This window comes from Crocuta crocuta, unplaced genomic scaffold (assembly GCF_008692635.1).
Source record: "Crocuta crocuta isolate KB4526 unplaced genomic scaffold, BGI_CrCroc_1.0 scaffold77, whole genome shotgun sequence".
NCBI classification, from domain to species: domain Eukaryota; kingdom Metazoa; phylum Chordata; class Mammalia; order Carnivora; family Hyaenidae; genus Crocuta; species Crocuta crocuta.
Genome location: NW_027532172.1, coordinates 7,189,079 through 7,212,993, shown reverse-complemented (window position 1 = coordinate 7,212,993; position 23,915 = coordinate 7,189,079). Strand labels below are relative to the sequence as shown.

At 57.6% G+C, this 23,915-nt stretch overlaps 5 protein-coding genes across 16 annotated transcripts; all 5 read left to right on the top strand.

The window, feature by feature from the left end:
- Positions 1–85: 85 nt before the first annotated feature.
- HYAL2 (hyaluronidase 2) lies at positions 86–4,926 on the top strand. Of its 7 annotated transcripts, none has more exons than XM_077777283.1 (5): positions 91–194; positions 1,881–2,077; positions 2,259–3,220; positions 3,707–3,796; positions 4,198–4,926. In XM_077777283.1, exons 3-5 carry the CDS (start codon positions 2,309–2,311, stop codon positions 4,606–4,608), a joined length of 1,413 nt encoding a protein of 470 aa, XP_077633409.1. In that variant the 5' UTR covers positions 91–194; positions 1,881–2,077; positions 2,259–2,308; the 3' UTR covers positions 4,609–4,926. The 7 variants fall into 7 exon arrangements, with proteins under 7 accessions (XP_077633406.1, XP_077633409.1, XP_077633403.1 ...); XM_077777277.1 differs by having other exon boundaries at positions 1,881–2,088; XM_077777281.1 differs by having other exon boundaries at positions 92–194; positions 1,953–2,088.
- Positions 4,927–8,138: 3,212 nt separating this feature from the next.
- Positions 8,139–11,138, top strand: HYAL1 (hyaluronidase 1). 2 transcript variants are annotated; one of them, XM_077776968.1, is made up of 4 exons: positions 8,139–8,478; positions 8,920–9,843; positions 10,190–10,279; positions 10,464–11,138. In XM_077776968.1, the coding sequence occupies exons 2-4, from the start codon at positions 8,944–8,946 to the stop codon at positions 10,776–10,778; spliced, it is 1,305 nt and encodes a 434-aa protein (XP_077633094.1). In that variant the 5' UTR covers positions 8,139–8,478; positions 8,920–8,943; the 3' UTR covers positions 10,779–11,138. The 2 variants fall into 2 exon arrangements, with proteins under 2 accessions (XP_077633094.1, XP_077633093.1); XM_077776967.1 differs by having other exon boundaries at positions 8,142–8,452.
- A 17-nt stretch (positions 11,139–11,155) lies between these two features.
- On the top strand, positions 11,156–15,214 carry NAA80 (N-alpha-acetyltransferase 80, NatH catalytic subunit). 4 transcript variants are annotated; one of them, XM_077776969.1, is made up of 2 exons: positions 11,156–12,503; positions 14,249–15,214. In XM_077776969.1, exons 1-2 carry the CDS (start codon positions 12,087–12,089, stop codon positions 15,017–15,019), a joined length of 1,188 nt encoding a protein of 395 aa, XP_077633095.1. In that variant the 5' UTR covers positions 11,156–12,086; the 3' UTR covers positions 15,020–15,214. The 4 variants fall into 4 exon arrangements, with proteins under 4 accessions (XP_077633095.1, XP_077633098.1, XP_077633099.1 ...); XM_077776972.1 differs by having other exon boundaries at positions 12,464–12,553; XM_077776973.1 differs by having other exon boundaries at positions 12,483–12,553; positions 14,253–15,214.
- Positions 12,447–17,684, top strand: HYAL3 (hyaluronidase 3). Its single transcript, XM_077777051.1, is given in 10 exon segments — positions 12,447–12,481; positions 15,896–16,411; positions 16,414–16,554; positions 16,557–16,618; positions 16,620–16,725; positions 16,728–16,807; positions 17,206–17,266; positions 17,269–17,294; positions 17,410–17,629; positions 17,632–17,684. Coding segments are annotated over 9 exon segments (1,248 nt in total). The 5' UTR covers positions 12,447–12,481; positions 15,896–15,912.
- Positions 17,685–18,514: 830 nt separating this feature from the next.
- IFRD2 (interferon related developmental regulator 2) lies at positions 18,515–23,856 on the top strand. Of its 2 annotated transcripts, XM_077776918.1 has the most exons (12): positions 18,517–18,746; positions 20,897–21,016; positions 21,103–21,187; positions 21,293–21,417; positions 21,504–21,661; positions 21,824–21,874; positions 21,961–22,139; positions 22,224–22,329; positions 22,661–22,798; positions 22,885–23,013; positions 23,093–23,188; positions 23,324–23,856. In XM_077776918.1, the coding sequence occupies exons 1-12, from the start codon at positions 18,689–18,691 to the stop codon at positions 23,402–23,404; spliced, it is 1,326 nt and encodes a 441-aa protein (XP_077633044.1). In that variant the 5' UTR covers positions 18,517–18,688; the 3' UTR covers positions 23,405–23,856. The 2 variants fall into 2 exon arrangements, with proteins under 2 accessions (XP_077633045.1, XP_077633044.1); XM_077776919.1 differs by lacking the exon at positions 22,224–22,329 and having other exon boundaries at positions 18,515–18,746; positions 23,324–23,412.
- Positions 23,857–23,915: the final 59 nt, after the last annotated feature.

The window sequence follows — 23,915 nt, the reverse complement described above, 5'->3', positions numbered from 1 at the left end:
TCTCAGAGGGGCAGCAGGAAGTGAGGAAAAAGGGCTGGGGTGGGAGGCGGGAGCCGGTGGGAGGGGATGGAGTTTATCAAGTCGCCGGCGAGTTGCCCGGCGGGCAGCAGCTGGTGTGAGTAGCCTAGCTGGAGAGGCTCACCCGGGGAAGGAGGGAGGCCGCCGACCTACCGGGCCCACGGGCTCCCACACAGGTGAGCCCAGAGCAGGCGACTGGTCTGCACCCCGAAAGATCCGCTCACAGGAGCTCTCCTCCCCAGCGCTCAGAAAGGCTGGCGGTGCAGACCCGGGCCCTTTAGGGAGCTGAGCCCTGCAAGGAAGAGAGGATCTAGGAAGAGGCAGGGAAGTCTCGCACAGGTCCTGCTCCAAGACTCTTCCCCAGAGGGAGGGGCTTACAGGGCAAAAGGGCTCAGGACACCGGTGGAGGCCCGGGGAAGCCCCCCTAGCCAGGCGGTATTTNTTAAAAAAAGCGGGGGGGCGGGGGGGGGCGGTTCCTACAAGTCTCCAAGGAGACTGGGCAGGAGAGAACCGGAGGCCTTGGCCTGTCCCTAATGCAAGTCGGGCGCAAGGGGCCCAACCCTCAGGGCCCGCTGGGCTTACCGGCCCCCAAAGGAGCCGGCTACGCTGCGACCCACACCTCGTGTTGCCAAGACAACCACTGCCTCGGCCCTGCCTAGGAAGGGCCAAGAGGAGGGTGCTTGGCCCCTCCCTCAGTCTGGTAGGGGTCGGGGCTTCCCTTCAGACCTGGCACGTAGGTCGGGAAGCCCCCAGATCCATAGGGGACTGGGCGTTACTGTCCTGGAAGACCCGAGATCGGCTCTGGTCCCCGTCCCTCTTTCCAAACTAACGACCCACGGCTGGGAACTCTACTCGTGGGTGCAGAGCCAGATCCTCTGCGGCCCCAGCCAAGGCCCCGGGTTCTGCAGCACCACCTATGGACAGGCGGAGGAACACCTTCTTCTTTATTCCCTGCGCGACTCCCTACTCTTACTCTGTCCCTTTAAGTGGCTGGTCGCGCGGCAGGCGGGGTGGACTGTACCACCGACAGCGAGCTGGTGGGGGAGAAACCTCAGGCTGACTGGCACTCACGCCTAAGATTCCAGAAGAAAGCCCTGTTCGGAGGGGCTTCATGGCCCCAGATGGGTGGCCACTTCCCTCGACGGAGAATCTGGGGTCCTCGGAGCCCGAAAGGAGGCACTAGCTGCGCGAAAGTCGGGAACACCTTCCCTCCCCGACCACAAATCCTGCCCCAGGCCCACCTCCGCGCTGGATTCTTAAAGGGCCCGCGGGCCGGGGTGGGGGGCGGAGCAGCAGAGGTGCGGAGCCGGGGCTGCGCCTGGGCAAGCGGCCGGAGCGGGTCGGGCTGGGCTGGGGATGGCAGTGGCCATGGCGTGGGTCCCGGCAGCGCCCCGCGCGAGGTGAGGGCGGGCAGTGCAAGTCTAGCGGCTTTCTCCCTGCAGGTTGGGTTCGGAACTTTGGTGGATGCGCCCAGCGGGGCGGCCCGGGGACCCAACCCCCACCCGGCCGGTCACTGGCCCCACGTGTGGGGCGGGGGCGGGGTCCCGCACAAAGGCCAGGCGGAGTGAACTCCTCCCGGGACCCGTGTGTGGGGGGGGGGGGGGGGGGGGTGGCGCATTCCCGGTGGCTGCGGAGGGAAGGGCCGGTCCGCGGGCGCCGCCGAGGGAGGTCCGCCGCCCCTTTGTCCCGGTGGGGCCTCCACCAGGCTTGGAAGAGTGCGCTCGAGACAAAGTCCTGACGTTCTCGCTCTTCTGCCCGACGGGTGTTATACACATAATAGCTCCGCAGCTGTATTCCAGCTTCCTTGTGGCTGTATGAGCTTTGCCCTGCCTTATCCGAATGCTATCGTTTTCCTGGACCAGGAGTTCTTCACGGAATACAGAGTGGGCCGCGGGTTCGAGGCTCTCTGAAACCATGTTTTGGGTGGTACGCAGGCATCTGTATCTCTGGGCAGCGAGTCCGTAGTGCAGCCGGCCAGTTCTGAGAGTCACACACATACCAGAGGTCTCTGCCCAGCCATAAGCCACCTGCTCCAGGAAGGAGTCCTATGCTCCTGGCAGTGAGTTCCCAGTATGTCTTTCCTTCCTCCCTATTGTCTTTCAGACCTGTTACAGTCGTATAATAGGGTCTGAACAGCCTTGGGCACAGTGCTCCACACACTTGGGGAGTATGAATGGGTTTGGGGTGGGCACCTCTGTGATTCTCTAGACTGACTTGCTTCTCTCCCATCTTTCCCCTAGTTCCTGAGCTGGTGCCAGGCAGGTGACACCGTTTTCCTGCAGCCCCCAGCATGTGGGCAGGCTTGGGCCCTGCCATCACACTGGCTGTGGTGGCATGGGCCACCCAGCTCAAGCCCACGGCGCCACCCATCTTTACAGGCCGGCCCTTTGTGGTAGCATGGGACGTGCCCACGCAAGATTGTGGCCCTCGCCTCAAGGTGCCACTGGACCTGAAGGCCTTTGATGTGCAGGCCTCACCTAATGAGGGTTTTGTGAACCAGAACATCACCATTTTCTACCATGACCGGCTGGGCCTGTATCCCCGCTTCAGTTCAGTGGGGAGGTCAGTGCACGGTGGCGTGCCGCAGAATGGCAGCCTCTGGGCACATCTGAAGATGCTGCAGGAACACGTGGAGCACTACATTCGTACACAGGAGCCTGCAGGCCTGGCAGTTATCGACTGGGAGGACTGGCGGCCTGTGTGGGTGCGCAACTGGCAGGACAAGGACATATACCGCCAATCATCACGCCAGTTGGTGGCTATTCGCCACCCTGACTGGCCATCAGATCGTGTAGTCAAGCAGGCACAGTATGAGTTTGAATTTGCTGCACGGCAGTTCATGCTGGAGACGCTGCGTTTTGTCAAGGCCGTTCGGCCTCGACACCTCTGGGGCTTCTACCTCTTCCCGGACTGTTATAACCATGATTATGTGCAGAACCGGGAGACCTATACAGGCCGCTGCCCTGACGTTGAGGTCTCCCGAAATGACCAGCTGGCCTGGCTGTGGGCAGAGAGCACAGCCCTCTTCCCCTCTGTCTACCTGGATGAGACACTCAATTCCTCCACCCATGGCCGCAACTTTGTCAGCTTCCGTGTTCAGGAGGCCCTTCGTGTGGCTCACACCCACCACCCCAACCATGCACTCCCAGTCTACGTCTTCACGCGACCCACCTATAGCCGCAAGCTCACGGGGCTTAGCGAGGTATGTGCTTCCCAGGACCCTGCCTTCTTTCCCCAGGGAACCACTGCAGGTTTGGGTTACCAGGGGGCCTCCTGCCCCGTGGTTTTCTAGCTACATTCTCTTGTATCATTCTTTCTGTAACCTTGTGAAAGGGTGGCATCGTTATCTCCATTTCGCAAATAAGAAAATTGAGGTCCAGAAATGCTGAGAAACTTGCCCAAAGCACATCAAGGGCAAAGCAGAGTCTTGGAACCAGGCATTCTGACTTTGGGGTTCACCTACATCTTTGGCTCAAGTGGGTCATTAGCTTGGGAAATGGAGGCCAAGGTAGGCATGCAAATGACTTGAACATCTAATGAGAAAGTGAAACAGCCTCTGCTTGGGGGTGGGAAAGGGTACTGGGCTAAGGGGATGGGCAAGTCAGAACAGTGTGGGGGCCTGTCCAGCCTGCCTGGTCCTCACCATGTGGTCTCAGTCTTCCCCAGTGACCATCTCCCTCCCTCACAGATGGATCTCATCTCCACCATTGGTGAGAGTGCAGCCCTGGGCGCGGCCGGTGTCATCCTCTGGGGCGATGCAGGCTACACCACCAGCACGGTAAGTAAGACCACCCCCAGCCTACCAGACTGGAGTCTGCAGGGGCCAGGCAGAGAGTTGGGGCTTTAGGCTGCTGACCCTTAGGGTGGGCAAACCTAGTTTGGCCCCCTTTTCTGTCTCCCACCCAAAGCATCCCTGGTCCCAACAGAGAAGAAAGGGTGCCTTCCCTACTCCTAGGAAAGGGGTCATGCTGTCCTGAACAGCTGAGTTCCACCCTTCCCCACCTGCCCTGCTGGGCTCGTCTCTGTCCTGACTTCCCTTCTCAGCAGGAACAGGGACAGTAAGGGCTCAAGCACTCATGTACAGATATACATGTGTGTGCTGTTAAAAGAAAGTTAACAGTTTCCACCTGGGCCTGTCAGCTGAGGCAGCTGACCCTGATCCCTGGCCTCTGCCCCTAGGAGACCTGCCAGTACCTCAAGAATTACCTGACCGGGCTGCTGGTCCCCTACGTAGTCAACGTGTCCTGGGCTGCCCAGTACTGCAGCCGGGCCCAGTGCCATGGCCATGGGCGCTGTGTTCGTCGCGACCCCAGCGCCAATACCTTCCTGCACCTCAGTGCCAGCAGCTTCCGTTTGGTGCCTAACCACGTACCTGGTGAGCCACAGCTGCGACCAGAGGGGGAGCTCAGCTGGGCTGATCTCAACCACCTGCAGACGCACTTTCGCTGCCAATGCTACTTAGGCTGGGGCGGTGAGCAGTGCCAGTGGGACCACACACGGGCAGCTGGGGGTGCCAGTGGGGCCTGGGCTGGGTCCCACCTCACTGGCCCACTGGCTGTGGTAGCCCTGGCCCTCACTTGGACTTTATAGGGGTCTCTCACCCAGCTGCCAAAGGCCTCTTCCACAACGGCTCTGCCCAGCACATAGGAGCCTACAAGGGGTGGACAAACTGGAGTCTGGAGGGGGCAAAGCCCCTGGGATGCCCAGTAGAGCATCCATACCAACTCTCAACCCCCTGTTCTAAGGGGGAGGGGCAATTCCCTGAAAGTTCCCTTCTCTCCCTGCCAGAGAGGGAGAGGGGCACAGCCGGGCCAGAGAGGACCTGACCCTACTCTCCTGCCCCTGGATAGTTTATTATTATTATTATTATTTGGGGGTCTCTTTTGTAAATTAAATATAAAACAACTCCTTCTGTGCTTGGATTGTCTGCAACTAGGCCAGGACATGTGAGAGTCCAGGGTCTTTCAGACTCTGCTGGGGACTTCTTATCTGTCCCTTGTTGTCTGCGGGACCTGGAGGCCCAGAGCTACCCATTCTGCTGCAGCCTGATGGGGCAGGGGCCACTGGGACTGGAGGGATTCACATTCTACCCCAACACCAAGGACCTTGCTGTCTCCATATTGATTGGAAAGTGGTTGGGCCCAACCTTCTGTGAGGGACCATGCTCATTGTGTTTCTCCTACTTGCCTCTGGATCCCCAGCTGGGCCAGTGCCTGTCACCTCGCCTTGCACACCCAGGGAGAAAGGGGAAATGGATGTTTGATCTTCCCAGGGTGGGCAAGTAGCCAGACCACCCCTTCCTGCTCTTCCCACAGGCAAGGGCGTCTCCTCCACTCCCTGCTCCCAAGGGCAGTGGACTCCAGCCACACAGCCCTCTCTCCAGCTGGGTCACAGTCCTCCACTGGGGTTTGGGATCTGAATGCCAAGGTCTCGTCCCTGTCCCACTGCAAAGATGCATGATGAGGCGAGATGGTGGCATCTTGAGCCTGGGAGCAGAGACAACCTCAAAGATCACTTCTGTCCTGGCTATGGCAGAGTATGGCCTGTCCCCAGCTGTCCTGGAGAGACAAGTAGCACCTGGAGCAGTCAGACTAGCTCTGGCCTGCTTTACTATCCTGCTTCTAAAGAAAGTTAACCTAGTGAGTCTCTGCCTCTCTCTTCAGCCATCAACCCACACCTGAAGGTCCCCTTGTCCATGTCAGTGATGACACAGCCCGTCCTCAGCAAACGACTGGCTGTGGAGAGACAGATTCAAGCAACAGCCAAGCGGTGAAACAGCCACAAGGGAGGTATCCTTGAGGAAGTGCTTTCTACACTGAGTTGAAAAGGGAAGGGGAAGCTTGATGTGAGAGACAAAGCATGAACAAAGTCAGGGAGGAATTCGGAACACAGCTGGGACTCACAGTTCGAGGCTAGGGGCTGAGCAGGGGCTACTGCAGGCTGGGCAGGAGGGGCAGCCCATGAGCAGCAGTAAGCCTGACTTTGCCCAATGGCGGTGACTCTCTAACCCATTCAGTAAATAGTGCACACATGCGCCGGTGCCGGGCTGGGATGCATCTGTGAGCAACACCAGCAAAGAGCCCTGTCTCCATGGGAATGCACACTAGATGCAAAGCCTGAGTCAGAAGTGGTCAGGGGAGCAGAGCCTGGAGAAGCCATCCCCACCAAACTGATGTCAACTCAGGTTGTAAAGTGATCCCCTATTCCTCTGGCTAGTCATGGCAGAGAATGGAGGGAAGGGGGGTGGGTGGTAGTTCAGGGAGGGCAATGTCCATTCACATGGTGGAGGAGAATGCTGGGTGGAAGGGTGCCCAGATGCTCATGGCCATGGTGGGGAGAGGCCTGCTAGACAGAAAATGAAGGTATTGTCAATAAGGTCATGAGATAATGGAGCCAGCAAAAAGAGGGCAAGGAAGGAGAAGCTGTAATTTGTTTCCCTCACACCTCTGACTGCCCATACCCAGCTGGGACCCTCAGACACACCTGTGAGCTATCCCACCCACATCCATGATCTTTCCCACTGAGCTAGGACCCCTACACACCTGTGCAAAGCTGTGATTTCCCTCACATGTATGACCTTACACAACTATTACCTTCCCCAAACAGCTGTGACCTGTACCCACCCAGCCGTGACCCCTCCATGCAAATCTGTGACCATCTCACATCACTTTCCAGGAGGACCTGGAAAGACAGCCTTGTGGGAGGTACAACTCACGGACAGCCAGATCTGTGGGTGGGCAGGTGAGGGTAATGCAGAGTGAGGTGGCCTAGGCCCAGGGTATGAGAGCAGAGAGGGCAGGCAGGGCTGGACCTCGAATCTGGAGTGATCCCAGACACACACAACTTGGACTGGCCAGACCAACTCGGCAAGGGCAGATCTGTGGGCAGAGCCCTAGGGTCAGGGAAGGCTTTGGGTGCTCTAGCATCTTTCCACCGTCTGCACCATTAGAACTTCTCCCCTAGACTGAGGCCAGCTGGAGGATGGCTGCATTGTGCCAATCGCCGCACTAGGTTTCTGGGGGCACCAGAAGGTAGCACAAAGCCTCAGGGCTGCTTTGATGTTCTCCTGTCCCCTCAGCCCTTGGGAGCTGCGCCAGTCTCTCTGAGCCTGGTGGCCATCACTCTGGGACCCTGCTTCCACCAGAATCAGCAGCCACCATCTCTGTGGTTAGATGCTATGCTTGGCTCCTGGCTGATGTACCCACAGCCCCCCAGCACCCCGGATCCGCTGTCAGCTTCTCCATCCTTGCCTGCAGGACCAGGTCCAGATGATAGCCAGCTGGGTCACTGCTTCATTGACCACTTTCCGGGGGGTGGGGGGGGGAATGGGGGGGATCACTGGCTCAGGCTCAGACTGGGCTGCAGATTCAGGTAACACCTTCACCTGGGCCAGGGACATGACGTTCCCTTCACCCCACCCTGGCAGGCAAGCCTGGGCCTGGGCACCTAGCAGGTCTCAATAATCAGCTTCTGAATCAGCAAACACGTGAAATCACAAAGGAATGAGCAAACGTGGTCACTGACACACCCATGGTCAAACATGGAATCTCATAGTCACAGGACAACAGAGTGTCACACCCAGTCCAGGCACTGGGTTCCATACTTGCACATACACACTCTACTGGAGCTTGCACAGAGGCCTAGATAGTAGCTAACCGGGGCTTCACAGAGACACTCACTGACCAGCCCTGACTTCCCAGACACCGTACCTTTCAGACTCAAGGCCCAAAAGCAGAGGTGGCTTACCCCCTCGGCATAGTTGGTATAGCATCTGAGGCCACAATACTTCTAGGGACCCCAAAAATCTTAATCTTTTTAATCAGAAGAAAATATATATTTAATAATGAATATACAATAATGACTTAGATTGGGCTTATGTTTGCCTTTATACCAACATAGTTGTAAAATGTATTTTTTAATGTTTTGAGAAAGGGACCCAAAAAGGCAAAAGTGCCTAGGGGCCCCAAATGTCACAGTGCAGCCAGGCAGGAAAGTATGCCCCCTTGGTATACAGTACTGAAGCACCCAGACTCCAGTACCACAAACAGACCTGTCAGCTGGGCCTGCCACCCAAACAGCACCCCTCCCCCCTCCCCCCCCAACACAAATAAAGCCGCAAAGCCCTGCCCTAGTGCTGACCCAGTGGGCGGGGCTGCTTCCGGCCCAGCCCCACCTCCTACCAAGGGCACTTTGTTAGGGGTGCTGAGGTGGCTCAGCTGCCTGGCCCAGCCCTCCAACCCTCAGCCCGCCCCTTAGCCCGCCCCCAGACTGGGTGGGGTGACCCCCTACAAAAGCTCAGAGTTTCCAGCAGCAGTTTCCTCCGAGAATCTGGTGCAGCTGTGGGCAGAGTTGAGGAACAGAATCTTGCTGAGCCCTGCCTAGGCCCTCACCCTGGGGTCAGGAAGTTTGGAGGATGAGGCCCTTCAGCCCTGAGGTCAGCAGGGACATGTGGGCAGACTGGTGGGTATAAAAGGAGGGTTGGGCTGACCTGTCTTTGGTCACTGAGCATCTCCTCCTCCAATGGCTGGCCAGGATTCCTTCAGGGAGAGACAGGAAAGGATCCCCCCACCATCACAGTCAGGTCAGCCTAGGGGCTGAGGGCCTGGCTCTCAACAGCTCTTCTCAAAACAGGTGTCATGGCTTCTGTGGCTCTTGGGGAAGGGGATTGGTTAGCTTAGGCCAGGGCAAAGTCTGTGAGAGACAGGGGCCAGAGGCCCCTCCAGTGGCAGTGCTACCCCTCCAAGCCTCTCATTTGCCCTCTGACCTCCCTGAGGCCTGCAGGTCAGTGTTTACCTAAAGCCAGAGCAGGGGTGGATTAATGAGCAAGGGGTTTGGCCAGCTTTCCCTGAGCAGGGGTCAGAGAGTTCAGGGCCTACTCTCAGCTTTGCCTCCCCTGGCCAGGTTTCCCTAGAACCACCCTGTGCCATGGCAGTCCACCTGCTTCCCATCTGCACCCTCTTCCTGACCTTGCTCGACAAAACCCAAGGCTCCAGGAGCCCCATGGTACCCAACCAGCCCTTCACCACCGTCTGGAATGCAAACACCCAGTGGTGCCTGGAGAAATACGGCGTGGACGTGGATGTCAGTGTCTTTGATGTGGTGGCCAACCCAGGGCAGACCTTCCGCGGCCCTGACATGACCATTTTCTATAGCTACCAGCTGGGCACCTACCCCTACTACACGTCTGCTGGGGAGCCTGTGTTTGGTGGCCTGCCCCAGAATGCCAGCCTGGATACCCACCTGGCCCGCTCATTCCAGGACATCCTGGCTGCCATACCTGCATCTGACTTCTCAGGGCTGGCAGTCATCGATTGGGAGGCATGGCGCCCACGCTGGGCCTTCAACTGGGACGCCAAGGACATTTATCGGCAGCGCTCACGGTCACTGGTGCAGGGGCAGCATCCCGACTGGCCAGCTCCTTGGGTGGAGGCTGCAGCTCGGGACCAGTTCCAGGAGGCTGCACAGGCCTGGATGGCAGGCACCCTCAAGCTGGGGCAAGCACTGAGGCCTCGTGGCCTCTGGGGCTTCTATGGCTTCCCTGACTGCTATAACTATAACTTTCTAAGCCCCAACTATACAGGCCAGTGCCCCCCGGGTATCTGTGCCCAGAATGACCAGCTGGGGTGGCTGTGGGGTCAGAGCCGTGCCCTCTACCCCAGCATCTACATGCCTGCAGAGCTAGAGGGCACAGGGAAGGGACAGGTGTATGTGCGGCACCGTGTAGGTGAGGCATTCCGAGTGGCTATGGGTGCTGGGGACCCGGATCTGCCAGTGCTGCCCTATGCCCAGATCTTCTACGACGGGACCAACCACTCTCTGCCCTTGGTGAGTCTCCCTCTATGACCCCATTCACCTTGTAGCCTACCTTGTCAGGCATCACGTTTAGTAAGTGAGGCCACATGGTCTTGGGGCACTCATCCATTCTCCATTCCTTGAGCTCCTACTGTGTGCCATGCTCTGTGCTCGGCACAGATGATTCTGCATTCATCAGAAAGATGCAGTGCCTGCTGCACAGCACTCACAGGCTAGGGTGAGGACGGGCTTGCCTCTCGCCACCAGGGCCAGAGCAGCTCAGGTGGGGGTTATGAATTATTTGTCCCATCCAGTGTTGTTACAGCAACCTGCTGTGGGGAGGGAGGGAGGCCCCTCAGAGCTATGTCCCTTTCCTCAGGATGAGCTGGAGCACAGCCTGGGGGAAAGTGCAGCCCAGGGGGCAGCAGGAGTGGTACTCTGGGTGAGCTGGCAGAACACAAGAACAAAGGTGAGCTCAGGCCCAGGAGGGAGGTTAGGGTGGGGGCAGGGGTGGAAGTGCCAGGCTGACTGGCAAGACCCTGACCCACCCCTTGTATCCCTTCGATCCTGGCTGGCCAGCAGGTGAGTGCCTCGGTGCCCTAGGTAGGCCCGTGCATGGCCATGATGTCCCTTTTGCTCCCCTTCCAATTCAGGAATCATGCCAGGCCATCAAGGAGTATGTGGACACCACACTGGGGCCCTTTATCCTCAATGTGACCAGCGGGGCTCTTTTGTGCAGTCAAGCCCTGTGCTCAGGCCATGGTCGCTGTGCCAGGCGCCCCAGCCACCCTGAGGCCCTCCTCATCCTCAACCCCACCAGTTTCTCCATCCAGCCCGCACCTGGGGGCGGGCCCCTGACCCTACAAGGTGCCCTCTCACTTGAGGATCGGATGCGGATGGCTGTGGAGTTCAAATGTCGCTGCTACCGTGGCTGGAAGGGAGCATCATGTGAGAAGCAGGGCACGTAGTAATTGGGCACACACTAAGATACATACATTGAACATCTTGTTGACGTTAAAAATAAAACTTATTTCACCAGCAAAAATGGGTTTAATAAGGAACAGTAGAGAATTGCAACTTGAGACATGTGAGCTATTACAAAACCAAAGAGGAGGAGCGCTCTTTTACAGCGGAAAGGGGGGAGTTTGAAGGGCCTATTATAAACAGAAAGTCCATTGGAGTAAACCTGGAGTACAAAGTGTAGTGGCTTTTCATTGATTGAGTTATGACAGTCTCTCACTAGCTAAGCTGTTGTCAGGCAATGAGAAAACCTTTCCTCCTGCTGGGGTAGTAAAGTAGGCTTCTCCCTGTTGGGTCTGCAAAGGGGTGCAAGGACTGGCATGTGTGAGTTCCCCCATCTAGCCTCCCGACTCCATTTTAAATGAGGTTTCCTCTATTCAGTTTCACAACCTAATGCACCGTGAGCCTGGCCACAGCTTTCTCAATTACAAGCAGCCACACAAGTCATGGTCACAGCCAGGAGTACATTCAGCCACGGTCATGAGCATATGCCTGCACATGCTTACAGACCGGAATAGCTGCCTAAGGGGTTAGAGCCTTCAGCACCCACCCAGCAGGGTCATAAACATCTCCAGAGACACTAAACCGGTCTTTAAACTGTAGCAATCACAAGAACTGACATACACTGAATACCTACGCTTCCTTAAGTCTTGTGTTAAGTATTTTAAGTAGACTAATGTATTCGATCCTAACACCAGGTTATGAGGAAACCGAGGCACACACTGGGAGGGCAAACACTTTGTCCAAGGCTGGACAGCCAGAAAATAGAGAAACGGGGATTCGAACCCAGGCTGTCTAGCTAGAGGTAAAGCACTTTGGCTCCTACTGTGTGTTGATAGTAACCAGCCCTGCACGCAGCCTGCTCAAAAGCACCAGGCTCGCAAATAAAGCAGACACGATTCTTGCTTCAGGAGCTATTAATGGAGTGCCTAAAACGTGCAGGCTCCGGGATCCAGAGGGCACAGGAAAGGCTCATCTCTATCACTAAGTCCTGACGTCTGTCCGAGGGCGGCTGCTTCCGAGGATGGGGTCCAAATTTCAGGAGGAAGCTCTACCTGATTGTTTCCACAACGGACCTCTTTCCCCACGGGGTGCCAACAGGAACCGAGGTCTGCCTGAGCCTGGGGTGGGGCGAGGTGAGGTGAGGCGAGGCGGAAGTGGAGCCGGATGGAGGAGGGGCCTGTACCGGGCCAAGGCTTTGACGCGTTAGGCCCGGTTAGGGCCTCAGTAGAGCGGAATCCGGAAGGATCTAAGCGATGCCCAGGGGCCAGAGACTGGCCCTGCAGGCGACGGAAAGGAGGTGGAGCCTGCTCTGGGTCCCAGCGGGGGATGCGCAGGGAGCAAGGAGCTGTGGCTCCGGAAGGGCTGGAAGGGCAGAGACGCAGCCAGGGCAGAGACTGGGTCTGCGTCGGCTGTGTTATGACGCCCTGAACTGGGGGCGGAGCCTAAGCGGTGGCGCGCGGAGGCGGGGTGGGGCCTGGCTGCCTAGGAAGAGTCTTTACCAGAGCTGCGGAAGACGACGGCTGCAGTGCGACCGCCGCACCGCTAGGGGCCAGCGCGGGCGGTCAGAAGAGTCCAAACCACACAGACGAGAAACCGACCCGCGCAGAGCGAGCACGCGGAGCGTCCCGGAGGAGCTTGACTTCAGCATGTCAGTACCCTTCGCACGTGCCGTATGTTAGTCCACACTGTCCCCGGTCTGCCCCGTGCATGCGGTCCTCAGGTAGCAATGCCGTCCCGCACCCCCTCCCTGCATCAGTTTCTGCGTTCTCTCCCAGAGCATGCCGAGCCACACCCACCCAGAGTCAAGCTGCCGAAGCACCCCCCCCCAAAAAAAACTTCATGGTTTGTCACTCACTAGGAGGGAGGGGGAAACCGAGCCACCGAAGACACTGCCGCCTCTCCCTGAGGACACAGGAGCTCCTCCCATAGTGGGTGGGGTCGGCACCGAAGGGGTTAAGTCCGCGGGGAAGCCTGGGACTCCAGGCCTAGGTGCGGATCCTGGGGTATACTCCCTCTTGGCACAGCTGTAGCTGCTTCGCAGGTGGCTGATGCAGGTGAGGTGCTTATAGCCTTTTGAGTGGGGCGTGGGGGTTGTGGGGGCTACCTGTTCCTGACCAGTGTGGAATTGCCTCAAGTTCAGGGGGCCTTCTTGGGGAGGTGGGGAAGGAGAGCCAGGATGTCCTCTCTGGAGCAGGTGAGTAGAAGACGAGGGCCCAGTGGATTTCCCACCAGGATCTCCCCAGCATAGACCCTCCTGGCAGAAGAGCCTGGGGTAGGATTGGCAAACAATGGGGTTTAGGCGCAGGAGGTCTGAGCCCCCAACCTGGTGGCTGTTGGACACTTGTGGATTTAGGAAGGAAGTTGTGGTCCTTATCTAGGGCGACTACAAAACTCAGGCCAGTGGGGAACCAAGCCTGCAAGAGCCACATTGCTGTGTGACTGTGAGCCAGGCGCCTTGCTAGTGCTGCTGGAGCCCCATCTGAAGGGACACCTGAGTCCATGCCCAAGCAGAGTGACCTGAGCTGCACAGTGCTGGGGAGGGGGCCATGGGCTTTGTGCTTCAAGCAGGAAAGGCAGTTCAGGGAGAGGAAAACTGATCCTAACAGGTGGTTGAGTGGTGCCCCAGGACTGGTCAGGTGGCAGTCATGGCCCAAGTGGTGAGAAAGGCTGGGACCTAGAATAGAGAGAAGGAAAAGGCAGGGGAGTTCCTGGGGACAGCCAGAGGGAGTCTTGGATGGATTTAAGTAGGTAGGAGGTCATGGTGTGTGTCTAGTCTGCATGTTCTGTCTGATGGCCAGCCAGCCATGATGGTGTAGGCTAGATCCCCAGTTCTGGGAAGGACAAAGTTGTAGCCACAGAAAGCTGGGGCCAGGACTCTTGGGTTCTGCCCCAGCCTTTAGCCTTCAGCTTCCCTGCAATGTGGGGCAGGACACCCTGGACCCATTACCTCTGCTGTCACCTGTGTGAGTCACCTGAGTCAGTTATAGGGGATGGTCTCCAGGTCACCTGTGCCATCAGGTGAGTATGGGATGGAGACAAGGTGTAGACCAGTTCCAGGATGCATGGCTCCCCCAGCACTCTGTCAGCCCCTCCCTGCCCCAACACTGTCCTCTTTCCTGACACAGCCTAGCATGGCTGTTGTCTCCAGGAGGAGCAACCTTGTGGTCTGAGGAGGTACCACTGTCTAGAGACTGTGCTTTTTAATCCCCAGCCTGGCACTGAGCCACCTGCAACCCAGCAGGAGATGACCTTGGGTCTCAGCCTGACTCAGCTGAGCCTGGATCCTACATGTAGGCAAGAGCTAACTCTGAGCCCTGGCTCACCAAAGCTGACCCCTCCCCTAGACCCTACACACCAGATAGAGCTGATCCTGAGTGTCAGCCCAGCCGAGCTGACTCTGGATCCTGCATGCCAGTCAGAGTTGACCCTGCGACCCAGCCTGGCCACGCTGACCCTGGATCCTGCACACCAGCCAGAGGAGACCCCAGCCCCCAGCCTGGCTGAACTGACCCTGGAGCCTGTGCACTGCCGACCTGAGCTCCTGGATGCCTGTGCTGACCTCATCAATGAGCAGTGGCCCCGCAGCCGTGCCTCCCGCCTGCACTCCTTGGGCCAGTCCTCAGATGCCTTCCCCCTCTGCCTGATGCTGCTGAGCCCCAGCCCCACACCTGAGGCAGCCCCCATTGTGGTGGGCCATGCCCGCCTGTCACGGGTGCTGGACCGGCCCCAGAGCCTCCTAGTGGAGACAGTGGTTGTGGCCCGGGCTCTCAGGGGCCGTGGCTTTGGCCGCCGCCTTATGGAGGGCCTGGAGGTTTTTGCTCAGGCCCGGGGCTTCCGCCGACTACACCTCACCACCCATGACCAGCTGCAGTTCTATGCCCACCTGGGCTACCATCTGGGTGAGCCTGTGCAGGGCCTGGTCTTCAGCCGACGGCTGCCTGCCACCCTGCTCAAGGTCTTCCCCAGAGCCCCCTCTCCCCGGCCACCCTGCAAGGCTTCTAGTCTGGCTGCCCAGACTGCCCCAAGACTCCCCAAGGGGTCATCATTGCCACCACCTCCTCCCCTGCCTGAGCCCTTGACCACTTCACCCCCACCTCCTGCAGGGCCCCTTCCAAAAAGCCTGCTGGAGACACAATACCAAGACCTGAGAGGATGTCCCATATTCTGGATGGAAAAAGACATCTGAGGGCTCCCCAGGACAAGGCACTGTCCTTCAGGGTTGATGCAGTACAAGCCTCAGCCCGTTGGCCTTACCTCAGTCCCTAGACCTTGGGGGCAGCTGTAGCCTGACCATGTTTACTGAATACCAGTGGGGCCAGGAGATGGCTTCATGGCTGTGGCTCAGAGCTGTCAGTGTGGCTGAATAAAGGTTTCTGTTGGATGTGCCTGTGACAGTTTGTTTGTTGACCTCACCCTCACCTCCCAGTTTCACCCTAGATACCTTATCTCTGCAAGAGCCCCCAGATCCACCTTGGCCCTAGGGCCATGGATGAAGAGACACCTGCCCTTTGCCCCTCCCACTCTGCCAAGCCCAGGTTACAAGGTGTCTGTTCCCTTCCACATTCACTCATCACCATTCACTCAGAGCCAACTGTTTGTCAGCCCTGGACTGGGCACAGGCAATGGGGAACTAGACAGCATCTTGGCCCAAGGGACAGGGGAAACAGGGAAGCATACAGTGGCAGGATCCATGTTGGGACAGTGGGAGCCCAAGTGCTCTCAGTCCATTTGGAGGCCCTGGGACGCCTCCCAGGGGAGGTGATGTCACAGCAGACACCTGAGAGCTAAGTAGGAATTAAGCCCGGCAAAGGGGAGAAGTGAGTAGGCTAGGTGTCAAAGGGCACAGTTGTACCATGACAGATGGGCAGCACGGGAGAGGAGCTACCTGGGCCAACTTAGGGTGTGACTGGTCTGAGAGGCCTAGAGGACCACATGGGGACTATCCTTTCCCCAGCCCCCATCCTTGTGGGGAGTTGTTGGGGGAGTGTTCCCAGCTTTCTCTGCCATATAGGAGGTGCGGCCATGGCCACGAGTCTTAATTCACACCCCTTCTCTCCTGCAGGTTTCTGTCCCTGGGGCATGATCATGCACCTGGGCCTGGCCCTGGTGCTAGGAGTGGCCCTTTGCCTGGGGTGTGGCCAGCCCCTGCTATGGGCTCCTGACCGCCCTTTCTCTGTGCAATGGAACATACCCTCAGCACATTGTAAGACTCGCTGTGGTGTGCACCTGTCACTAGAGGCTCTGGGCATCACAGCCAACCATGGCCAGCATTTCCATGGGCAGAACATCACCATCTTCTACAAGAATCAGCTCAGCCTCTATCCCTACCTTGGGCCCAGGGACACAGCTCATAATGGAGGCATCCCCAAGATTGTCCCTCTTGACCGCCACCTGGCACAGGCTACCTACCAGACCCATCTCAACCTAGAATGTGGCTTCACTGGCCTGGCAGTGCTGGACTGGGAAGAGTGGTGCCCACTCTGGGCCGGGAACTGGGGCTGGTGCCGAGCCTACCAGGCCACCTCATGGGCTTGGGCACAATGGGTATTCCCCCACTTGAACCCCCAGGAGCAGCTCCATAGGCCAGTGTTAGCTTTGAACAGGCAGCCCATGCCCTGATGGAGGACACACTGTGGCTGGGCCAGGCACTGAAGCCCCATGGGTTCTGGGGGTTCTATTGCTTCCCAGCCTGTGGCAATGGCTGGCACGGTACAGCTTCCACCCAGGCCACTGCCACCCAGCCACTCTAGCCTGCAACACCCAACTGCATTCGCTCTGGGCTGCCTGCCTCCAGCGCCCTCTTCCCCAGCATTTATCTCCCACCCAAGCTGCCACCTATTCACCACCAAGCATTTGTCCAATATCGCTTGGAGGAAGCCTTCCATGTGGCCTTGTTGGGCACCCACATCCCTTGCCTGTCCTGGTCTATGCCCGCCTCACACACCAGCGTTCTGGGAGGTTCCTCACACACCTCGTAAGTGAACATTGAGATCTAGGGGTCTGAGTGGGGAGTCATGGTCCCGTCCTGGGAATGTCTGAAGAGAAGACCTTGCCCAGGGGAATTTGATGGGAAGACCCTGATCTAGTTCTGAGTGGGGAGATCCCATCCTGGAGCATCTGAAAAGTAAGTATGGCTCTGCCTTGGAAAATCTTGAGGGGAAGGCAAGGCCCAGGCTTTGGAGCCCTGGTCTTAAGGGAGACATTTTCTGAGTGGAGGACCCAAGAAGCCATTCAGAGGCTCAGTGCCAAGTAATCTGACTCTAGAGGTGGAATTAGATCATGGTAATGAGCCAGAAAAGTTTTTCAAAGGTGGAGGTAGGCCCAGATGGATCTGACCAGCCCATCCCTGGCTTAGCAGTTCTTTGTTTCCAGGATGACCTTGTGCAGACCACTGGTGTGAGCGCAGCACTGGGGGCAGCTGGCGTGGTGCTCTGGGGGACCTGAGCCTCTCCATCTCTGAAGCGGTCATTGCCCCTCCAGCCTGCCATGCAGCCCATCCTGGGATCCCAAGGTTGGGGGGAGAGACCATGTCAGAGCCAGGGAGCAGGAGTATTGCTACATCCTTCCCCTCCTCAGGAGAAATGCTGGCATCTCCATGACTACCTAGTGGGCACCCTGGGCCCCTATGTAATCAATGTGACCAGAGCAGCCATAGCCTGCAGTCTCCAGCGGTGCCACGGCCATGGGCGCTGTGCCTGCCAAGACAGAGGACAACTGGAAGCCTTTCTGCACCTGCAGCCAGATGGGAGGCCTGGAGCCTGGGAGTCATTTAGCTGCCGTTGTTACCGGGGTTGGGCTGCCCTTACTGCCAGGAGCCTAGACCTGAACCTAGGCCTGAAGAACCAGCATAAAACCAGAGGTTACCTGCCCCTGACTCTATTGTCCCTGCTGCCATTTTTCCAGTCCTGGAGAGACGGCTCTGTCCCACTCTTGTTCTATTCAGTTTAGCGTCAGTCCTCCCATACACACACTCCCTTCCCATGGGGTACCTGGGGAGTGGAAGGGGCCAGGGAAAAAAATGTTGACACCCTTTTATTTTGCTTACACCATTTTAAAACCAAAGGTCCTCTGAGGTCACTTGATCTTTCCTGATAAGCAGCCCCTGGGAAAGTCCGAGTTCCAGATGGTTAGAGGTGCCAGCTCAGAGCTCTGTTCCTGTTCCTCACTGGGCCCACAGAAAGGTCTCAGGAGACCTGTCCAGGGACAGGTTATCTCCAAGATCTTGGCTAAGGTCTGTAAGTGCTAAGGTGTTATTTGTGCTCTGCTTCAGCATAAAGTCACTTTTTCTTTCACTGCCTAAAGTTTGTTCACCAAGTTCCACTAAACTCCAAGTTCTTCCTGTCCATCCACAAATGCCCAGAAACACTGGTCCTGCCTGACGTGGTAGGCTGCTCCATAGGCACAGCTTCAGAGTTAACTATATGCATGCACCTGGGCGTGCGGGGGGCGGGGGATGTACCTAGGGCATTGTGGGTGCCTAGTTCAGCTAGAGCGTCGTGGGCTTATGGGTTTCAGGAGTAGACTACAATTCCCGAGGTGCTCTGCGCCTAGCCGGCAGGCGGTCATCTGCGCGCGCAGCCCCCTGGGACTAGTAGTTTCGGCCGCGTGCATGTGGTCCTGAACCCAATGGCCAAGAACTCGCCTTCCCGGCCACCCGTTTAGTAGGGCGGGGCGCAGCGACTCGTTTGGCAGGGCGGGGCGCCTCGCGAAGATGGTGTCGCGTGCGGCGTGTGGCTCCCGTCGTCTGCCCAAGTCTCAGCTTAGCCCACCGACCGGTGTCTCGCCGGTCTGGAGCCCCCGCCCGCCAGGTCCCTGACCCTGAGCCTTGTGCGCGCCCGCGCTCCTGATTCCCGGCATGCCCCGCGCCCGTAAGGGCAGCGCGCCCCGAAAGGGCGGCCAGCGCCGAGGAGCGGGTAAGTGGGGAGCTACTGATGAACGGCGAGCGGGGGTCCAGCATGGCTTGCTTACCTGTCAGTGTTACCGGGGGTCCTGGGCGGAGACTCCTGTGTCTACCAGCCTGGCTCTGCGGGAGTCCCGCCACTCTCCCGCGGCCAGCACGTGCCCCGGGACAGTGGCCACGTGTGCGCCCAACTTGATTGCGCTGCTTGCTGCTCAGGAACCCACGCTACCGGCCCTACACTGGTCGGTGCCTCTCGGCCTCAGTTTCTCCATTGTCGATCCACCCCAGTTACCTGCTGTGATAGACAAACCTGCCAGACAGCAGGAAGCCTGCCCCCTCGCTAATCCCTGCCCTTTTACTAGACTGGACTAGGAAACTGGTGGGAGGGCTGGCCTGACGGAAAGTACTGAGATAGAGGGCGAACTGGCGGAGGGGTGGGGGGCGATGGGGACGTTGCAGGATTCCGGCCTTGGTGGACCTGGCCCGAGAGGGTTGGGGAGTGCCCTTGAGCCTGAGCAGTCCTGAGACTTATCAGCTTTGAACAGAAGTGTGTCTTGGTGCAGTAAACACATATGTTTACTCTGCAGGAACAGGGTGCCTGCTGGGTACAGCTTAGACCTGGACACCACCCTAATGGGACTTGGGTATGGGGACATCTAAGAGGGTAGCAACATTACAGAAGGACTGGTGCTGGGGGGACAGGTTCACTGAATGATGTCAGCCCCAGACTTAAGAACAAAGGAATCCTTAAGGGGCTTCTAGGTGAACCCTGAGGAGGTGAAGAGAGTGCTACGCAGAGGAAATAATTTGTGCAAAGGCCTCGCATTTGGAGGGAGCAAATTAGGGAGGCTGGGAAGCTTTGGCGGGTTAGAGTAGTAAGAGAGGAGGTGAGCAAAAGCCTGCATGCATGCTGGACTTTGTCCAGCAGGCACATGGAGTATGTAGTTTCTGAGAAGTAGGACCAGCCTGGTGACCAGAACCCACACACAGGAGCATTCTAACTCTGCTGATCCTGACATTCTCCTGTGTTTACCTATTTTCAGGGACTCATGTGTCAGGGGTCACTCCATTCTCTGCATGTACTGTGGTCAGGAGGAGCCTGTGTGTCCATACACTGAGGGCTGAAGGCCTGGGATGGTCCAGGGGGAGCTCAGAAGATAGTATGCTTGGAAGCCTGGGGCACCCAGCCACATCCACCAGGAGCTGAGCTGGGCTTCTGCCCCAGAGCAGATGGGCAGTTGTGGGCCCACAGAAGAGCCTTAACTAGTCGTTTATTTAGTCATCTAGTCATCGTCTTTACTTGCTGTACTACGTGAGGTGCTTTAGCATCTCTGTTTTGCAGATGAAGAACTTAAGGTGTTGGGAATGCCTGAGTGGCTCAGTCAGTTAACCCTCTGACACCCTGCTTGGGTCTTGATCTCATGGATTTATGGGTTCAAGCCCTGCCTTGGGCTCTGTGCTGACATCTCGGAGCCTGGAGCCTGCTTCAGATTCTGTGTCTCCCTCTCTCTGCCCTTCCCCTGCTTGCTCTCTCTCAACAATAAATAAATAAATAAATAAATAAATAAATAAATAAATAAATAAATAAATAAATAAATAAATAAATAAATAAATTTTTAAGGCGTTGAAGGTTAGTCACTTGACCTGGTTACATGTACTCTTTTTAAGATATGGAGCTGGAATTTGAGCCCTGTGTCTGTCTGTATATGTTCTGTATATACAGATTCAATAATCTAAACTTCTGACTTTTGCCCTGGCCATTTTTAGGCATAATCTGGGCTGGTGGCTAAGCTCCCCCTGGATTTGCCTAGATGTGTCCCCATTCCAAGTGGGGCCTATGCAGCCCCTTCTGCCTCTACCAGGCTCTCAGTCTTCTTCTTAAAGCAGGCTCTGGTCTCAGGGAGGCTCGACTCACCAAGCCTGCCAGGTTTCCTAGGCTGGGCCTATAAATGTTCTGCATTTGATAGACCTCACTCTCTTTCTCCTCTTTCCTGGCTCAGCGCCCCCTGCTGAGCGTCCCTGTGCCTACCACTTCAGTCTCTGGTTTTCTCATCTCTAAGAGGGGCAGGACTCTATTCTTGGGGGTCATGAGGCCGGGTGAGGTACCCCCAGCCATCACTCATCAGTAGAGGCAGGCCAAGTGCTGTGTTCTATCCTCCTCAGGTGCCCGGAGCAGTGCCCAAGCTGACTCCGGTTCCAGTGAGGATGAGGCAGTCAGTGAGGCCCGCAGCACCACCAGTGAATGCCCCAGCCTTCTTAGCACTGCCGCAGAGGACGGCCTTGGTGAGAGTGGGTGGGAGTTTGGCAGGGACTCTGTGGGGATTCCCTGGGGTAAAGCAAGATGCAGGGCTGACCAGCTGGCCTTGCAGGGGGGGATGCTGTGGATGAGCAGGGCCAGCAGGAAGACCTTGAGGAGAAGTTGAAGGAGTATGTGGACTGCCTCACAGACAAGAGGTACCCCTGACTGCCAGCCAACCCCTATACCCGTGTCCCTGCTCAGCCCATGCCAAGTGTGACCCAGTAGAGCTGGCACACAAGGTCCCTTTCTTCATTCCTCAGTGCCAAGACCCGGCAGGGTGCTCTTGAGAGCCTTCGCCTGGCCCTGGCATCCCGCTTACTCCCTGACTTCCTACTGGAGCGCCGCCTCACGCTGGCTGATGCCTTGGAAAAGTGCCTCAAGAAAGGTTGGGCCCCGGGGGCTCATGGGAGACCTGAATTGGTTGAGTACTGACCCTTGCTGCCTGAGCTGACTTGGAAAGCATTCCTGCAGGGAAGGGCGAGGAACAGGCCCTGGCCGCCGCCGTACTAGGCCTGCTCTGTGTGCAGCTGGGCCCTGGACCCAAGGGCGAGGAGCTATTTCACAGCCTACAGCCCTTCCTGGTATCTGTGCTCAGTGATGGCACAGCTAGTCCTGCTGCTCGGCTCCACGTGAGTGTTCTGTGCTCTGTGACACCCTTTCCTCCCCTTATCCCTAAGGAGAGAGGTGGGGTCCACCTGCTTTCAGGCTCCCTTACTCTGAGGGTGAGCTCCGTGGCTGAGAACCCAGGCTCAGTCTCTAACCATGGTGTGGCTTTGTCCTCCTCCCAACAGTGCGCTTCTGCTCTTGGCTTGGGGTGCTATGTGGCTGCTGCCGATGTCCAGGTAAGTGGCCTTTGGGCATGGGTAATAGAGCACCTAGACCCTGGCTCTGCCCCTGAGCTGTTCCTACTGCCTCCCTGTGTCCCTAGGACCTGGTCTCTTGCCTCAACTGTTTAGAAGGTGTTTTCAGCCGATCCTGTGGTATGGGTGGCTCCACAGCCCCTGTGGTCCCTGCCAGCCTGCATGGCCTGCTCTGTGCTGCCCTGCAGGCCTGGGCATTGCTACTTACCATCTGCCCTAGCACCCATATCAGCCACATCCTGGACAGGTAAGAGCGACTGCCCGCTGTGAGTGGGAGGGGAAAGGTGAGGCTCCCCCAACCCACACATAGCTCAGCCTGCCCCTTCCCCAGGCAGCTGCCCCGGCTGCCCCAGCTCTTGTCCAGCGAAAGTGTGAACCTGCGAATTGCTGCCGGCGAGACCATCGCACTGCTCTTTGAGCTTGCCCGGGACCTTGAGGTGTGAGAGAGGGGTGAGGGGAAGGGAGGGGGCCTGCTGACACCACCTGTCCATCCTAGGCTGGATGCACGGGACAACACAGAAAAAAGCAGGACAGCTTTAGGTCCTCATGGAGGGGAGGCAGCCCTAACACAGACTCAGATGCCGGGTGCCATGGTGGGGGCCCTGAGCCAGGGTATCTGGCCCAGGCAGGGGCCAAGAAGGAATTCAAGGGGGCCAAGGAGAGAAGAAAACCACTTGTTCCGAGATAGGAAGGGTTTGGGCAACCCCATGTTGAGAGCCAGCAGACCCCGGGCTTCTGCTCACACGCCCCTCATTGCTCCCACCGCAGGAGGATTTTATTTACGAGGACATGGAGGCCCTTTGCAGTGCCCTGCGAACCCTGGCCACCGACAGCAACAAGTACCGTGCCAAGGCTGACCGCCGGCGGCAGCGCTCTACTTTCCGCGCTGTGCTGCACTTTGTTGAGGTGCGTGTGAGAACATGTGTCCTAGTGAGAGTTCATCCCCTGGCACAGCCACCAAGCCCTGTTTTGTGGGTCTCTCTACTGTGCAGGGCGGTGACTGTGAGGAAGAGTCCGTCCGCTTCGGGCTTGAGGTGCTCTATGTGGACAGCTGGGCTCGGCGACGCATCTATGCTGCCTTCAAGGACGTGCTGGGATCGGGCATGCACCACCATCTCCAGGTGGGAAGGTGGACAGGGAGGGAGCACTCAGCTTGGCTGTTTTGGACCAGCTTGAGCTCACTGCCCTCTTTGTCCCCAGAACAACGAGCTACTCCGTGACATCTTTGGCCTGGGTCCTGTGCTGGTGCTGGATGCCACTGCCTTGAAGGCCTGCAAGATCTCACGTTTTGAGAAGGTTTGCACCCTTTGGGCACCTTTATATTCCCTCTGTTCCCACGGCCTGGGGGCCTGGAGCTCTGCAGGGGCTAGAGGAGAAAGCCCTGGGCCTCCCCTAGCTCACCCAGATCGTCACTCTCTGCCCCTACTCCAGCACCTATACAATGCCGCTGCCTTCAAAGCCCGGACCAAGGCACGCAGCCGTGTGCGAGACAAGCGGGCAGACATCCTGTGAGCTGGGGCCAGCTGAAGAGGAGACTGTCCACACTCGTGCCTGTGTTTTTAACAGAAGACACTGCAACAACTGGTTGTTCCTGCCAGGAATTGTGGCTTTATTTTTTTAATGACAAAACCAAAAACAGAGGGGGGTAGTGTTGGAGGCCAGGGCACTTGGTATTCTGGCCCCTTGCCTCTGCACAGCCCTATGGCTTCTCCCTGCCTTGTCTCAGGCCAGGCCAGATGTGTGCTTGTCCCAGGGCTGTGGGGCAGGCAGTAGGAAGGCTGTCCCTTTCTCTCCTTTCTGGGCCCCACTCCCCTGGGATGACCCACTTCCTTGAGGGGAATGGCATCTGGACAAATGCCACCAAGACAGGTGGGAGGCCAGGCTACCTGTAGTGGATCTATATGCTGATTTTTAAAGATTATTAGAGGTAATTAAACTGAATGCTCAGCCATCTGTGGCCCTTAGCTCCTGGGTGTTTCTGCCTGGCCTGCCATTCACCACTGCACTGGTCTCCCCTGTCTCC

Excerpts from the sequence above, each read along its gene's own strand:
- NAA80 (XM_077776969.1), top strand. The coding sequence starts at position 12,087 with ATGCCCAGGGGCCAGAGACTGGCCCTGCAGGCGACGGAAAGGAGGTGG. Across the intron at positions 12,504-14,248 it reads CAGTACCCTTCGCACGTGCC|TCAGAGTTGACCCTGCGACC; the intron begins GTATGTTAGTCC and ends CCTGCATGCCAG.
- IFRD2 (XM_077776918.1), top strand. The coding sequence starts at position 18,689 with ATGCCCCGCGCCCGTAAGGGCAGCGCGCCCCGAAAGGGCGGCCAGCGC. Across the intron at positions 18,747-20,896 it reads CGGCCAGCGCCGAGGAGCGG|GTGCCCGGAGCAGTGCCCAA; the intron begins GTAAGTGGGGAG and ends TATCCTCCTCAG. Across the intron at positions 21,418-21,503 it reads GGAAAAGTGCCTCAAGAAAG|GGAAGGGCGAGGAACAGGCC; the intron begins GTTGGGCCCCGG and ends GCATTCCTGCAG.
- HYAL2 (XM_077777280.1), top strand. The coding sequence starts at position 2,309 with ATGTGGGCAGGCTTGGGCCCTGCCATCACACTGGCTGTGGTGGCATGG. Across the intron at positions 3,221-3,706 it reads AGCTCACGGGGCTTAGCGAG|ATGGATCTCATCTCCACCAT; the intron begins GTATGTGCTTCC and ends CCTCCCTCACAG. Across the intron at positions 3,797-4,197 it reads CAGGCTACACCACCAGCACG|GAGACCTGCCAGTACCTCAA; the intron begins GTAAGTAAGACC and ends CTCTGCCCCTAG.
- HYAL1 (XM_077776967.1), top strand. The coding sequence starts at position 8,432 with ATGAGGCCCTTCAGCCCTGAG. Across the intron at positions 8,453-8,919 it reads TGAGGCCCTTCAGCCCTGAG|GTTTCCCTAGAACCACCCTG; the intron begins GTCAGCAGGGAC and ends TCCCCTGGCCAG. Across the intron at positions 9,844-10,189 it reads CCAACCACTCTCTGCCCTTG|GATGAGCTGGAGCACAGCCT; the intron begins GTGAGTCTCCCT and ends CCCTTTCCTCAG.